General features: G+C 46.5%; 2 protein-coding genes across 5 annotated transcripts; both read right to left on the bottom strand.

Moving 5' to 3' along the window:
* Positions 1-224: 224 nt before the first annotated feature.
* On the bottom strand, positions 225-6,367 carry LOC127343390 (uncharacterized). 3 transcript variants are annotated; one of them, XM_051369517.2, is made up of 6 exons: positions 6,075-6,367; positions 5,740-5,984; positions 4,294-4,776; positions 2,706-4,208; positions 2,109-2,433; positions 225-604 (listed from the first exon to the last, which is right to left on the bottom strand). In XM_051369517.2, exons 4-6 carry the CDS (start codon positions 3,339-3,341, stop codon positions 498-500), a joined length of 1,068 nt encoding a protein of 355 aa, XP_051225477.1. In that variant the 5' UTR covers positions 3,342-4,208; positions 4,294-4,776; positions 5,740-5,984; positions 6,075-6,367; the 3' UTR covers positions 225-497. The 3 variants fall into 3 exon arrangements, with proteins under 3 accessions (XP_051225477.1, XP_051225476.1, XP_051225478.1); XM_051369516.2 differs by having other exon boundaries at positions 4,294-5,984; XM_051369518.2 differs by having other exon boundaries at positions 2,706-4,203; positions 4,294-5,984.
* A 4,292-nt stretch (positions 6,368-10,659) lies between these two features.
* Positions 10,660-16,092, bottom strand: LOC127343389 (uncharacterized). Of its 2 annotated transcripts, XM_051369512.2 has the most exons (8): positions 15,963-16,092; positions 15,686-15,846; positions 15,448-15,538; positions 15,094-15,160; positions 14,308-14,641; positions 12,566-13,600; positions 12,197-12,346; positions 10,660-11,480 (listed from the first exon to the last, which is right to left on the bottom strand). In XM_051369512.2, the coding sequence occupies exons 2-8, from the start codon at positions 15,710-15,712 to the stop codon at positions 11,049-11,051; spliced, it is 2,136 nt and encodes a 711-aa protein (XP_051225472.1). In that variant the 5' UTR covers positions 15,713-15,846; positions 15,963-16,092; the 3' UTR covers positions 10,660-11,048. The 2 variants fall into 2 exon arrangements, with proteins under 2 accessions (XP_051225472.1, XP_051225475.1); XM_051369515.2 differs by lacking the exons at positions 15,448-15,538; positions 15,686-15,846; positions 15,963-16,092 and having other exon boundaries at positions 14,308-14,627; positions 15,094-15,152.
* Positions 16,093-16,102: the final 10 nt, after the last annotated feature.

Raw genomic sequence — 16,102 nt, 5'->3', positions numbered from 1 at the left:
TTGCTACCTTCATCAGTCTTTGCAGTACAAATACTGTAGCTGAGCAAGTGAATGCACACCGGACATCTCCAAATTTCTGAATTTCAGTATCAGGAAACGTAATGGTATCCACTGTGCAGGTACCAATGCATCATCATGGAAATTTATCCCAGCACACATGGTAACAAGAACACATAGGACAGATTATAAAAGTGAAAGTTCCCTGAATGTAGTGGTATCAATCATTCTGAAGATTGTAACAGTAGCATTTTGTTCAGAAGAACCTGTAACCAATGTCAGCGTGCAAGACGGTAACCATTCTACCCTGACAAAACAATGAAACTTGGTTTCTGCAGTTCTACAGCATCGAAGGCATTTCCGCGTGACCAAAAACTTCAATCCCTGCTAACTCGAACAATCACTGAAACTAGTTTGTATTGGAGTTCTCTCAGCCTACGAGGGTTCCACAAGAGAAAAAGGGATCATCAGCCCTTATGGATCCCCACAAGCTATAAAATCTAGGACAAAGTGCGAGGGAGTCGAAGAGGCGGATCTGCAGTGCGGTTGGTCATCAGAGGCGGATTTGCATCTGCGTTCAGATCTGGGTACATGAACCGATCCTCCGCTGCAGCCATAGATGCAAAGCAAGACACAGTTAGGCACGCCCTGCTAATATACCAAGTAACACGGCAGCCATAGCAGGGTAGTAAAAAAACCTATGAAAAGCAGGTAGTAGACAAGAATACAGAACAATATAGAAAGCTGAATCTCCCACCAGCATTGACAGCAGAAGACTATCTGGAACATGTTCCATTGCATATATATACATAGTACAAGTTTCAAGTAGCTTCAGACCATCTACTGCTTTCTAAATGCATCAATAGTTTCAGGTGATCCACAATATTCTTCGGACCATTAAACCTCAAGTAACTCTCAAACAATTGTAGGCATACAATCTGAAATATCACAGTGCAAATCTTAAACTAAGCCAATAAAATGAAGCTACTAAATGATACTACTAGGCATGTATTCCCTACAGTTTCTTCAGAATAGTCCAGAGAAGTATCACATCCAGTTACTTCTGTTATCTATAAGATTCCTCAATGAAATGTAGTAGTGCATTGTACATTAACTTTTTGTTCTTTTATGTGATTTTAAAAAATTCACTCAGACTAAGCAGGGTAGTATAAATTTGTAGAATAGAAGGCAGTAGAGACGAATGCAGAACAGTATAGAAAACTTAAGCTCACTCCCTGATCAACAGCAGGAGGTTATATGGAACAAACTGCATTGCAATGTACATACTACATGTTTTTAACTAGTTTCAGACCATATACTGCTTTCTTAATGCACACCACTAGTTTCCGGTGATCCCCAACATTCTTCAGAATGTTAAACCCCAACTCTCAAACAAATGAAGGCATGCAGTCTGAAACATCAGAGTGCCAATCTTAAACTACGCCAACAAAATCGAGATAACAAATGATACTAAGCAGTTGTTCTTTTATGTGATTTTAAAAATTCACTCAGACTAAGCAGGGTAGTAAAAATTTGTAGAATAGCAGGCAGTAGAGACGAATGCAGAACAGTAAAGAAAACTTAAGCTCACTCCCTAATCAACAGCAGGAGGTTATCTGGAACAAGTTGCATTGCATATGAACATACTACATGTTTTGAACTAGTTTCAGACCATATACTGCTTTCTTAATGCACATCACTAGTTTCCGGTGATCCGCAACATTCTTCAGAGTGCGAAACCCCAACTCTCAAACAAATGAAGGCATGCAGTCTGAAATATCAGAGTGCCAATCTTAAACTAAGCCAACAAAATCAAGATAACAAATGATACTATTATGCTTGTAGTCTCCACAGTTTCTTCAGTTACTTCGTCTTCTCTACAACATTCTTCAAAGAAACATATATACTAGTGCATTTTGCATTGTTTTTTTCAATAGTTCTGTGCACTATTAACAATTTCAGTCGGACTAAATCAGACATAAATAAGCAGAGAACGGGCAAAAGACAACATTATCAACAATTTCAACATTCAGAACTGCAAAACGGCATTAGCAGCCAGAGACCACATATAATTTACAAGTAGAGAAACGACGACAGCTTAGCAGACTGACCTGTTGCGGTGTAGGCGAAAAGCACGACGTGCAGGGGCTCCCGGCTGCGAGGCAGGTCGATGGCCAGAGGGGTCGGCAGCCCATTGAGACCAGCGCGGACGCAGACAGTGTACTGGGGGTGGGAGCCAATCTCCCGGGGCAGCAGTCCCACCAGCTGCCTCTCCAGGAGGATCGTGTGCCTCCCAGTGAACCGTGTCGAGCGCCAGTTGTCTTCGTTGAGGGCGCCAGACTCGTCAGCGCGTTGCCACCGGATCTCCCGCCCCGAGAACCAGCGCATGCAGAGGCCGGACAGCGGAACGTGGGCGAAGAGCCTGCCCCACAGCGACTGCAAATGGAAGCAAGCAATGCAGTCTTGTCAACTGGGCAATCTGAATTCAGCAAGTTTTATTGCAAGGACGATACTAGCTAATGTGATTGATTGATTCTTCAAACGCAAGTAGGAATCACGTGTTCCTGAACCAACCAAATTCGATAAGAAATCTCATAGCAGGAAGGAAATTCAGCGGAAGTTGAGTTTCGGTGAACTGGGACTCAATAATCACACGCTGGCTCCAGATGAGAAAATCGATGAAGGCAGGCAGGGGACGAGGAACTCACCTGAGGCGTTCTCTGGAGTAGCGGCCTGGCTCCCCTGGGGACGGGCTCGAACACCCACTGGATGGCCTTGCCGAGGCCGCGGTAAGCGCCAGCGCAGGCGGAGACGGAGACTCCGCGGCGGCACGGCGGCAGGAGGCACCCCGGGTTGGCGCGGAGGTAGCGCCCGGACGGGTCGCAAAGGCGGAAGACGCCCTGGCGGGTGGTCGGGCAGGGCCGCCAGAGGAGGGCCAGGACCTGCTGGCCGTGGCGGTCGCGCTGCGCGGCGGCGCGGCAGGTGGGGAGGCACGAGCAGCCCGCGGTGGCGTCGGGGGCCCCGAGGTAGCGGCCGTAGGCGCCGCGGAGGAGGACGTGCGTCGTGGCGGTGTGTTCGCAGAGGTCCGTCGTGACGGCCCACACCGCGTTGCGCGACGCGGCGCGGCGGTCGAGGCAGACGGAGCGGCCGTCGTCGGCGGCGTGCAGGTACGCGCGGCCGTTCCGCAGCCGCACGAAGTCCACGCCCTCGAACAGCTCCGTCACCATCGCGTACTGCTGCGCCTGCAGCGTCCGCCCCTCCAGCGCCCGCGCCTGCTCCTGCTCCTGCGCCGGCCCCTGCCCCTGCTCCTGCTCCTGATCCTGCTCCGGCGCCTGGTGCTCCATCTCGAAGCCTCGCCCGGAAGAGAGGAGGTGGCTGGCTGGATTCTCTTCGGCTTCCTTTGGTGTTGTGAGGAAGGAAGGAAGACGAGCGAGCGAGACGAGGGGAAGAAGAGTTTGTGACAACGGTTTCGTCTAGGCGGCAAGGGGAGGCTTTAAAGGGTGCCGCTCCGACTTGTGGGGCCACGGTCGTCGACCTTCGCTGACGTGTGGGCCACCTGATGATTACAGCTGTCAACGTGCTGTCAACAGATTTCACCAGAGGCGTGTGGTTCTTGGTCATCTGAAGCTGACTTGTGGGACCTGGCGTCGGGCCTGCGGATTCAAAAATGCGTCCAGTTCTGAACTTCTTTCTGACCACCCGCAAGCAAGCAGCAAACCAACCAATTTCTCCAGTTTGTTCAGAAACATGTGGATTTACAGAGTGGCGGAACTGCTATGGCCGGCTACGTCTTGCTTCTTCTTCTTGACCGCTATCGTCGGCTTGCTCCAAAATGGCTTTTCTTCTTGACACTCCTGGGTCGACGGCTGCCGCGAGCACGAAGAACATATGGCAACGTCTCCACCGTCACGTGGAGCAGTACAACGACGACGTCTCCATCGTGCCAGTATCATCTGTCCATGTCGATGAAGAACTCCCCGCACTTCGTTGTCGCAGCTCAGGGGTGGCTCCCGGAGGAGGCCGGTGCAGCTGCAGGCACACGGTGTCGATCCTTGCCCGCCACACCAGATCTCCGAAGAGCATATCGCGCCAGTAGCGCTGGCATGAGCAGCGTGGCCACCTCTCCCTCCTCCTCGTGGATCATCACCTCCAGCCCTTCCTCTCCCTCCTCCTCGCTGTTGCCTGAGGCCCTGAGCTCCACCAGCACTGCCCTGCCAACACATTAAACATCAGCAACTGCGTCGAGCATTCGAGCTAACAGTGATCATCAGATAAAAACAGCAGTGGCGCACTCACCGCCTGCTGTCCCAGATGAACTTGCAGGTTGCAGCTGAATATGGGCTACACCACCTGCGGGTTCAGCGGGACCTCGTCCTCGAACTAGAAGACGTTCCGGGGGTTGGCCTCCACCATCATCTTCAGGCGCAGCTCTCCCTTGCCGGCATCAGTCCAGCCACGGTGAACCGGCCACAATGCCCACCGCAGCCGCCGTGCCCGCCCATGTACACAAGACGCTTTAGACATATGGCAACGGATCCATGGTATCTGGTTACTGCAAAACCGGGGCTCCTTCCACGTTCGCTTGCGGGTTAAGGTTGAACCCCGGAAAGCTGATCAGAGGCACCGGAGCTGTCTGAACCGGGAAGCCTGGGACCCAGATCTCACAGTGGTACGCCGCCTTTCTGGCCCTTGTCTCTGGCCAAGCTGCCCGACTCCAGAAATGTATGGGGATCCATGGTATGCATCATTGCAAAACCGGGGCTCCTTCCATGGCTTGTGCTGAAAATTTTCAGCATAAATATGCTGTCAGAGTTAATAATACCACTGCACGAAATGAAATCTGCAGCTTATTCAGTTAGATTAGCAATATGCGTGCAACTGATTTTACAACTTTGCATTGCTGAGGATAATGATGCTAGACATGTCATTGCATAGTCCAAATGGCATGAAGCAATTTAAGGCCATGTACAGCGCAGGTGCTTAGGCTGGGTGCTTAAGTGAAAAGACCGGGTTTCTGATGCCACGTCGGAGTTGTTGGGTGCTTGTAGAAGCCAAGTAATGCCTGGTTTGGTTTCGATGCCGCATTGAGTCATCGGTGCTAAAGAAAGTAACTGCTTTTGAAGCAAACACTTGAGATTAGAAAATTAGTTTCAGGACATGTAAGTAATCTGGCAGCAAAATTTATAATCTGCATATTTATGGTAATCAGTAGTGCCACCTTATTCAGGCAAATATGCATCCTAAAACACCTAATTCTGCTACAGAGTAAAGTTAGTATCGAACGTTTCAATTCTCTCTTTCTAAGAAGCTTCAGAATTAAACCAGATAATTGGGTTAAACATGAATGTACTATGCTTATCAGAATTTCTAAGCATTTACTGATTCATCACTCGTCATGTATACCTGCAGTTTGTTTCACCGATAAAAACTTTATTTACTAGAACCTCAAGTTATGCTACCGTGGCATGTTATCAATAAATTATAGCTATAGTTCTCTGACTAATAATGTTTATGTACATTTATGGCTGATCTTTACAAATAGCAACCTCCAATTTAGCTTCCAGGAATCCCATGTTTATGTAAGTAGTTAGTACTGCCCACCTTAGTTGTACAAATATGAAATATGCAAGCCAAGCATTCACATACAGAACAAACACTCGAACAGCGAGATGTGCAGGTGAACTTGTTCAGCTACCAATGGCATACAAACTTTAATGCTTTGAGCAGAAAATATATACTTACTTTGTTGCGCTTCAACAGAACTAGGAGATGTCAACAATGGTACAACCAGTAAAAATAACAGGGGATGTCCTCGAAACCTCTCGTTGCACTTGATTCCATGATATAATCCAACAATTTTATTTTGCCATCTACTGTCTGGGCTCTTTATACAAAGAAAAAGAAACTACCGTCCGTGCTTATTATTTGCTCTGCCACCAAGCACATCTGTAGCAAGATAATCATCGGTTCATAACCTCCTTGGAAGCCTGTGAAATTCATATGGCATACAGATCAAGCTCTTAGGAAGCAGAAATCTAGTACAGTATAGTATTGGAGAAAAAGAAATGAAGTAGGACCTCGTCTGGGAGATGAGGAAGCGGAAGAGAGAGGGCGCAGGCAACGGCGTGGAGCATGGCGGCGCTGGAGTCGACTGCGTCCGAACTTGGTGTACGGGGACGGCAAGGGGCGTGCGCTCGAGGTAGAGGTCGTAGAGCGCGGCCTGCTCGGAGCTGGCCGCCGTGAGGAAAACGGAGTCCCGTGTCTGACAGCCGCAACCTGGTCCATGCCTCCCGCAACACCGCCGCCGGTCGCCGCCATGACGACACGCCGTCCCGGGTCTGAATACTGTAGCTGGGGAATGGGACGGCACTCTTTTTTTTTCCTACGGATTGAAGGCAAGTGCTTGAGCTGGGCTCAGTGCTAAGCGCTAACGAGGCAGGCCCACAACCTAAGAGCGAAGTTTTGTTAGGTGTTTCTTTTAAGCAACAAGCTCCCTTTAGTTTGAAATACATCTTACACACATTTCGAAATTTCAAAAAAAATTAAAACAAAAAACCCCACGTATATTTTCACGTGCTTCTAGAGGAATATATATACTAGAAGTAAATTCTAGCCGCTTTCTTTTGAATCCTAAAATTTGATTAGAAGGATAGAAAGGCCATGAGGGTGGGAAAAGAAAAATAAAATATTTTTAATTAGTTCTACTTTTTTGCAATTTTCTTATTTTATTATATATTCCTTGAAAACTAAAAAATACAATAGTCAATATTCCTTATAATAGATATACTTAATTATATCATAAGAATCTTAATATTTTTTTTGAATAGATAGAAATAGTAAATTTGAAGTGGCGTGTGTAAAAAAGATAAAATTCAGTGCTAAAAATAAAGATTTTCATAAGATAAATTTCTCTTTTTTACATAGACCACAAAATATATTGGTTTTTTTGTGAAACTTGACGAACACACATATTATGGAGATGTACATGTATAATTTTTTTTCAAAAAATTTCAACACTTCGAAATATGATTTTTGGTAGAGGAAGCATATGCACCCAGGGAGCAGAATTGAATTTCTGAGCAACCACCTATTTCATTAGTAATAGAAAATCAAGCTACATAAATAGATAAACATGAAAGTGACTAGGAGATAAAATAGTTATCCTTAAAATTTTGCAGATAAAATTCTCAAGGATAGAAAAATACTCCATCCGTCCCAAAATGTAAGACGCCTAAGCTTTAGCCAAAAGTCAACATTTTCTAAGTTTGACCAAATTTATATGAAAAAATATGGATATTTTGAGAAACTATACTTTGTGGTGAATCTATTGATATTGATTTGCAATTGTGAATCTTTATATTTTTACGTATAAATTTAGTCAAATTTAAAATATGTTGACTTTTGACTAAACCTTAGGGCCTTACATTTTGGAACAGAGGGAGTACATACCTATTCCTAGGGTTTCATGCACTTGCCGAAGCCGACAAATTTTCAACGTCGCCTAGACGCATATTGGAAGATACGCCAAGCCTCCACCATTGCTAGATTCAAAAATGCATCATCGCCAATGATGAGTCGATGAACATACCCGCTGCAAGCATCAAGGCACATGTTATCGTGGCACATCGATCGGAGGATGCCCCGTGCTATCTTGGACCAAGATCCACCACATCATATCGATGAATTCGGGGAATAACGAAAAATCCACCACCTTCGACCAAATTTCTCGCTCGAGAGCATCCACCCCAGCCCAGCCCCCAGCACCGCTCTGGATAATGACGAATGCCTGGCGACACGCCGAGAAACTCATCTCACCATATATGAAAAACAACGAGAAGATCAAACTGCCGATCTGAAGGATCGACAAGCACATGTTGTCATTAACTCCGAGACACCACCAGGAAGGTCGTCGCTGGTGTGGAAGCAAAGTAGGCAGATTTATTCACTCGGGTGCTGCTCCCACCACTGCAAGGACAAAACACATTAGACAAACCCTAACTACTAGGCTAGAACGGAGGACCATGCCCCCTTCCCTCCTACCGCAGGAGCAGCAATCGGAGGGAGAGGACACGAACGACGGACCGGTGGAGATCGGGAGAGGTGGTCACCACCTTTTCGCCTAAGAGACAAGGACGAGGCGAAATCGATAGAGAACTCTCTTAGGGTTTGCCCAAGCTTTCTCAAGTGTTTTGGGTCTCTTAGGGCATCTCCAACGAGGCGACCCATCCTGCGCCTGCGCGTCCGGATGGGTCGAACCGGACAAAAACGCGGCCCAGCGCGCGGACCCATCCCTAAAATGGATGGCCGCGGCGTCTGGGACGACCCAAACCCGGCCCAAATCTGGGACGAGTTTGCGTGGCCGCGGACGCGGAAGGCTGGTCGCCCGCGTCCTCCGCTTGTCCGCCCCTGGCCCGCCTGTCTGTCTCCCAAAACACAAACCCGTAGCACACATCTCCCGCCGCCAGCCAAGGACCGGTGATTTGGGAGCGGCGTCGACGCCGACCACCGTCGTCGAGACGCCGACAAGCGGGGTGGAAGCATACGTCGCGGCCCCGCGCTGCTTTCGCCGCGTCGTAGCAGAGTCGGATGACGCCGTCGCCGTCGATGTTGTCCTCTCACCGTCGCGAGACCTCCCGCCGTTCGCAGGTGCGCCGTTGCCGCCGGAGGTGAGCTCTCCTGGACCGTGTTTCCAGACCGCAAGTCAGCCGAGACGGCCATGGCCTGCAGGTCCCTACGGACGCATTGGATGGCCTCCGCCTGCGATGTGTTCGACGAAATGGGCGTACTAAAATTTGGCCCTTTTCATCTGTAGATCATGGTGGACAGCGACGACGACTACTTCTTCAAGAACTTCATCGACACGTCGTCAGACGAGGAGTCCGACGACGAATTTTTCACGGAGGCTGCGCTGATCATCCACGAGCACATTGTCTCGCAGATCCCCGTGCACCAGGGGTCCTTGCTGGGGCGCGCGGCCGCATTGGACCGCAAAAGAGAACGTGGCCACGACCAGCTCTTCACCGACTACTTCCAACCCAAGGCATTGTTCACGTCGGCCATGTTTCGCCGGCATTTTCGGATGTCCAGGCCGTTGTTCCGCCGGATAATGGATGGCGTCAAGCTCTACGACGACTACTTCTGTGCGAAAGTGGATGCAATTGGCAAGGTAGGCCTCTCTTCGTACCAGAAATGCAAGGCAGCGATTAGGATGCTCGCATATGGCGTTGCCGGTGATTTCGTAGATGAGTACACGCGCATGAGTGAGTCTACCGGCTTGGAAGCGATGTACAGGTTCTGCAGAGCAGTGATCGGTTCGTTCGGAGAACAGTACCTCCGGCAACCTAATGCAGAGGACACAGCTCGTCTGTTGTCAATCAACGCTTCCAGGGTTTTCCTGGGATGCTTGGCAGCATAGACTGCATGCACTGGGAGTGGAAGAACTGCCGCTTTGGTTGGCAGGGGGCATACAACGGTCATTCTGAGGGGTGCACCGTCATTCTTGAAGCTGTTGCTTCACAGGATACATGGATTTGGCACTCATTTTTCGGACACAATGACATCAATATGCTGCAGCGCTCTCCGGTGTTTGATAGGCTAGCGTACGGTCAGTCCGCTGATGTGGATTTTGAGATCAATGGCCACCACTACACCAAAGGGTACTACCTTGCTGATGGTATCTATCCACCTTGGGCTACACTCGTGAAGACAATCCGAAAACCCAACTCAGAGCAGGAGGCAAGGTTTGCCAAAGAGCAAGAGGCAGCTCAGAAAGATGTCGAGCGGGCGTTTGGCATCCTCCAAGCTCGTTGGGCTATCGTCAGATACCCTGCCAGAGCCTGGGATGTGCAAACTCTGTGGGAGGTGATGACCGCTTGTGTAATCATGCATAACATGATTGTTGAGGTAGAGCGGGATGATTCACTCTTTGATAATGACTGGGAGGGCCAGGGAGAGTTGGTTACTCCTCAAGGTGGTCCGACATCATTCCAGGACATTCTTCATGCACACCATGAAATTCGAGATCTAGCTGTACACAACCAGCTGCAGGCTGATTTGATCGAGCACATGTGGCAGCATGTAGGCAACAATGCTGTAAACAACAATGATGATGGAAATCCCGAAGCCTAAAGCATTTGTAATGTTTTTACATTTTATTTGAATCATACTTTATCATTGATTACATGGACAATGTACTGTGTAATAAATTTTGAGCATTTGAACCATTTTCTATAATTTATTTGACGTTTATAGTCAATTTACAAGCAAAAACATACAACACGGCGGCACGACCCATTTCTGCAGCGTTGGGCGCACCGTGCGACCCAAACGGACGCGCGGACGCGGGGCTCCGTCCGCGCTTCCGCTCGGCTACCCAAACGGCCCAAAACGGACAGCCCAGGGTCGCCCGGTTGGAGATGCCCTTAGAACGTGAATATTCCGCACCTCATTGTCGCACGTCATATTTCCAATTTTTTAAAAATGTGAAATAATTCATGCACATAAATTATGTTGTGCACTCACAACAAATTGTCTCAAAATATGACCATATGTAACATGCGAAAAAGAAAAAAACACAAGTGAATAGTATACTGTACATTATTTGTTATTTTTGTGAAGGTCACACATTGTAATTTCTAGATGAAACTTTATAGGCGCACAAGATACAACAAAACTATGTCCATGATTTATTTCACACATTTGTTCTGTTTGTCTAAAGTAATTAGCCTTCCCTCCACTTTGCTTACAGAACTTATGAAAATTTCAGGAATATACAACTCCAACATCCTTTCTCACGTAGGCATCTCACACAGCGTTACAGTGCTTAAAGCATCTCCAGGAGATGATTTTTTTTCTAGGTCAGCATTGAAAGGTTCCCCCACAACAACAAAAAAGAACATTGAAATGTGTTGGATATTGCAACTTGCAAACAGTCATCATCACAATGCCAACCTGGTTTTTATCTCGCTATATAGCCAAAATTTTGGTCAGTTCAAAACGAATGGTTGAATTCACAGCAATGGATCATGCCAGCACCAAACAATTATTCTCAATCAGCACTCTATACGGACTGCGCCGCTTTGTGTTGATATGAACTTGGGTTTCCTCATCACCTGCTCCAAGCACTGGATGGTATCACCAACCTGGAAGTCATCGCAATCCTCTATCACCAATCCACAGTCACCCTTGTCGAGCGTGTCAGCATCCTGCTTCTCTCGCTTCAGAGAAGCGCATGGACCCTCAAAGACAACATCTCCGCTTCTCAACAGTCTCATGGTTCCGGATCTGCTGAAGTGCCCATCTGTTATCCGGCAGCCAGCAATCTTGATGTCTGGCCCTTTTGACTTGCTACGTCCTTTCAGCTCGAATATGTTCAAAACCTCAGCCTCCCCTGAAATTTGGGTTTCAGCAGTCCCTGGTGCCTTTTCCACAATCAGCCTTCCCATTTCCTCAAGGAGATGGTAAATCACCTTGTGCAGCAAAATCTGAAGAGCAGACATGGTCAAGGCAGCTAAACTCATTTTCCAGTTCCCAAGTTATGTAAAAGATCAACCTATACACTGAAACTCTTAACATATGTATTGTTTACTTTTTAGGGACTATTTGGATTGTATATTTGTGGAAAATATCGAATGAGACCAGGCTTAACACAGAATACTGGGAACTAGCCATAGGAAAACTAAATTGAATCTATATATGGCTCAAATCAACCAACAAAAGCTAAAGACGCTTCAAGAAAAATGAAGAGGGCAGAATACCCTGTAACTTAAGAGTAAGAGGGACAAGGGCGATCTGACTGCATGCACAACATTCAAAATTGATAGAGGTTGAGATCTGAATTCTCATTGCCATATTTCAAATCCAGTATTCAATGAGGAAAACATGTTGGTAGTCCATGCCATCAATTCATCACACATCAGAGCTGAATTACTTTATTCTTCCCAAATTCACCATAACATCTCCTAATATCTACTATGCGATATAAAGCAACACCAGAAACCAGTGAAAGAGAAAGCGTTATGTGCAATAAGATCTAGCTTCTCTGCATAGTAGCCCATAACGTATTAACATGTTTTATACTGACCACACAAAGATGACCTGAAAATCACCACTGGTTTCCAAGGAATAGAACTTGATTTATACCAAAGATGCACACTTAATAAGTAGAATACAGGCATTGGAGCAACAATAAACTTGGTACCTTTATGTTGGCTTGTGTTGCTCCTTGAGTGATGGCACTTGGTGGATTGCGAACGTTGAAACCAACTATGTATGCTCGGCATGCTTGCGCCAGATCGATGTCATGTTCACTTACTGGGCCGACACCAACATGAACAATATTCACAAACACCTACAAAAGAAAGGTATTATAGGCACGGTCATGAGTCTAACAGAAATACTGGCATATTGTAAATATAACATATATCATATCCAGTGACTGGAACAAAACTGTATATAGTCTAAAAGGAAGTATCAGCTATGAGCAATTCGGCGCTGCTTGAGTGCATGTAGTCAAACTTGTGAGACCATACATGTAAAAATAAAGCATCAAATGTGCTTGCGAAATAACCTGTGGACTATTAAGACTTCTTAAGGCATCTGTAACTGCTTGAACACTACCCTGCACATCAGCTTTGACAATAATGGGCATCTCAACTCTTTCAGGAGTCTCATCTGCAATTTCTGCCTCCTCTGTCATGTCCTCATCAATCTTCCGAAGCCTATCTTTCTCCTGTTTCTTCTTCCGCCCTTGACTAAGCATTCTCGCCCTTTCCTCCGAGTCAACAACCACTACATCATCCCCAGCCATTGGAAGGCCCCTTAGCCCCTCAATCTCAATAGGCATTGCGGGTTTTGCACACTCTGTTACTTTCCCTGCGGTGTCTCTAAGTGATCTAATTCTTCCCCACTCTGCCCCCACAACAATGTATTGCCCACTAACTAATGTGCCAGACTTAACTATAGCTGTTGCAAGTGGTCCCCTGCCCCTGTCCACCCTTGCCTCCACCACAAAAGCTTGAGCAGGCCCGTCTGTTCTGGCTTTTAGGTCCATCATATCAGCCTGAAGAAATAAAGCCTCTTCCAGTTTATCCAAACCAAGTTTTGATAATGCAGAAATTTCAACAACCTGTACATCACCACCCATATCCTCCAAAAGCAACCCTTCCGAACCAAGCTGAATTCTGACCCTCTCAGGATCAGCTCCAGATTTGTCACATTTGTTTATGGCAACTACAATGGGAACATTTGCTACCTTTGCATGCGAAATAGCTTCAAGGGTTTGAGGCATCACACCGTCATCTGCTGCAACCACAAGCACTACAATATCTGTGACAGCTGCACCTCTGGCCCGCATAGCACTAAATGCAGCATGCCCTGGTGTATCAAGAAATGTGATAGAGGCTCCAGATTGCATCTCAACAACGAAGGCACCTATATGCTGAGTGATCCCACCAGCTTCCTTAGCTGCAACAGATGTTTGCCGTAGGGAATCCAGAAGCGATGTTTTACCATGATCAACATGACCCATAACTGTTACAACAGCAGGCCGTGGTTCGGCCACACCTTCACCTGTGTGCATTCTTCTGATATTAACACCAATTTCCTGTGGAACAAGCAAGAAACATATGGATTCATGTCATAATTCACATAAAACAGAAGCTTCGCTAAAGCTGACTAAATGCTTCATGATGACAAAGCTTAGGTGTAAACTGGAGACAATAGTACTCCTACATATAATTAGAAACAATATCAGCATACTTAAAGTCTCAACATATATGTTTGCTCCAATAAAATATTATCAAACCAGTAGCAATGCCATTTTTTCTGAACATAACAAAGTAAAAGACAAAGAGAGAAAAAAAATGTGGGCAACAAACAAGCCTCAACAAAAACATGCAAAGCAAGCACAATGCAAGATAAAACTTGTTAAATGGAAATTCACCACTGAACACAAGTGGATTCATCCCTCCCTCTCTCAATTGACAACTGTTACAGATAAATTACAGCAAGATGAAGGGAAAGAACACAGTGGCATTGATTAACTTGCAACTAGAGTTCACAAAATGCAGAGTTTAAAGACATAAAGAACACTTTTCAGCATCATCCTATCACACCTTGCAACAAAATTATTTTGCTAGACGAGGTCAAAAGCAACATGTGGAGTGATTTAGCTATCATCACATTGACTTATAGTCTCATATGACCTAATAAAACACAACAAATAAGATGTGCTGGTATGAGTAGTTACTAATATGCTTCAGAGTAGCATCAAGAAATGTAGAAGTTTCAAAAGCAGCATTATATACATACCATAGCAACTAACTCAGCAAGATCAATGCTGATAGTGTCAAATTCTGATTCAACCCTTTCACCAAGATCTGCAAGTATGCTTTGAAGTGCACTAATAGATGCACCGGATCGTCTAGATAGGTCATGCAATGTCATCCCGTCAAAAATTTCAACAATTTTATCTGGTGATGATTTAATGGTGATCTTCGGTTTTGGTGCAACATATGGCGCTTCTACAGGAGCTTGAGTCCTAGGTTCTCTCTTCACCCGCTTCTCCTTTTTTGGTGCTTTTAACCCTACAACATCTTCCTTTTTCCGGCTCCATGCTAGCATATACACACCTGCATGAAAATTCCTATAAAGAAGGCAGTATTGTCACCTAACATGTAAATGCTAAAATCCACATCAAATAGCAATGCACTGATAGTAACATCCATACAAAAACAAGAACTGAGGCTTAAAGACAAAAAAAAATATTCTGAACAGTTTCAGAAGACAAAATAAGCAAAGGTAAGAGCAGAATGGGAGTATGGTAAGATATATAAGAATCTAGCGAGTGCCTTTCGCAAGGAAGTTCAGATAATATAAGGGGTAAAAACATGACTCCGTGCGTTGCAAGATCGTTTAGTGGGCAGAAAATGAACATGATGCAGTTTCACGGAAGAAATGAAGATTTCGGATTACCCGTGCGGTATAAGACTCAAATTTAATTTGCTGTTTCCAGTACGTGTCATAGTTTGTTGAATATGTAGATGCAACTACAATAGTGATGCCACCAGAGAAACAGGGCAGCATATAGTAACATACCTGATAGTGTAGTGTTGGAATATCATACAATTGGCAGCACCTTGGAGTCTACCGCTATGGACAACCTCTGCATTGGGGAATTAAAACGGATGAAATCATAGACTTATGGTGTATCCAGCAAACAATATAGTACTTGCTCCTAGAAATGTGACCAGAAAAGGACTTCATGCGGTACAGAATTTATACCATGGTAAACTTTTTTTTGTTTTTGCGAATGATACCATGCTAAACTCAATAGCAAAATCATTCTATTAGAGGCTAGCTAGGGCTTTTACTTGGCAAGACAATGGCTGGGGAAGTCAATTAAAAGTTGAAATGAACCTATGCAGAAATGATAACATCGATTGTACTTACGCGTCAGCTTCCCCAAATTTGCGCTGGAGAAATGCTTCGTTCCGCCGTGATCTGTGCGGAACGCCAACTTCACCAGGCCTGCTTGGACATCCTGAGACACACATCCAATTGTTAGTTAGTTCCAAGTTGCAAGGGGTTCGTTCGATTGTATTTTGGTTCTTGCGAGAAAATCGTGTTTGCATAACTCTGCGGTCGAGGAAGAGGAAATGCGTCAGAATCCAGAAACGAGAAGCCCTACCTTTCTTCGCAGCATCCGCCAGGCCATTCTTGTGCTGGCTCCTCCGACTAGCCCTCGGACGAGCTTCGCGGCCAGGGGTCTTGGGCGTCGGCGGGGAGCTGGGCGGTGACGGCAGATGTGCGCCGACGGGGCGGGACTGTCCAGCGCTGGAGGTAGGCGAGCTGCGCGGCGGATGGGGCGAGTTTAGCGGCGGCGCGATGGATGCGCGAGGCGTGCGCAGGGGGGAGAAGACGGGTTTGGGAGAGAGAAGCGGCGCGGCGGAGAAAGATTGCCTTACCTTGACCTTAAGACAGCAATGGAGGGCGGCGCGGCGGCGCGGCGGCGCGGCGGTTGGGCTGGACGGCGGGGCGCAGCGGCTAGGTCGGGGACGAAACGAGCAGACAAAGAAGTGCCATCCTCTGTCTCGCGAATTGAGGA

The sequence above is a fragment of the Lolium perenne genome, chromosome 3, assembly GCF_019359855.2.
Source record: "Lolium perenne isolate Kyuss_39 chromosome 3, Kyuss_2.0, whole genome shotgun sequence".
In the NCBI taxonomy this organism is placed as follows: Eukaryota; Viridiplantae; Streptophyta; class Magnoliopsida; order Poales; family Poaceae; genus Lolium; species Lolium perenne.
This window is presented reverse-complemented; position numbering and strand designations above follow the sequence as displayed.

What these genes read in the sequence shown, in the direction of transcription:
- LOC127343390 (XM_051369516.2), bottom strand. Translation starts at nt 3,341, where the DNA reads ATGGAGCACCAGGCGCCGGAGCAGGATCAGGAGCAGGAGCAGGGGCAG. An exon ending in TACTCCAGAGAACGCCTCAG is followed by an intron (nt 2,434 to 2,705) that starts GTGAGTTCCTCG and finishes TTCCATTTGCAG; the next exon opens with TCGCTGTGGGGCAGGCTCTT. An exon ending in TTTCGCCTACACCGCAACAG is followed by an intron (nt 605 to 2,108) that starts GTCAGTCTGCTA and finishes CTATGGCTGCAG; the next exon opens with CGGAGGATCGGTTCATGTAC.
- LOC127343389 (XM_051369512.2), bottom strand. Translation starts at nt 15,712, where the DNA reads ATGGCCTGGCGGATGCTGCGAAGAAAG. An exon ending in GGCGGATGCTGCGAAGAAAG is followed by an intron (nt 15,539 to 15,685) that starts GTAGGGCTTCTC and finishes TGTGTGTCTCAG; the next exon opens with GATGTCCAAGCAGGCCTGGT. An exon ending in GAAGTCTTAATAGTCCACAG is followed by an intron (nt 12,347 to 12,565) that starts GTTATTTCGCAA and finishes TTTCTTTTGTAG; the next exon opens with GTGTTTGTGAATATTGTTCA.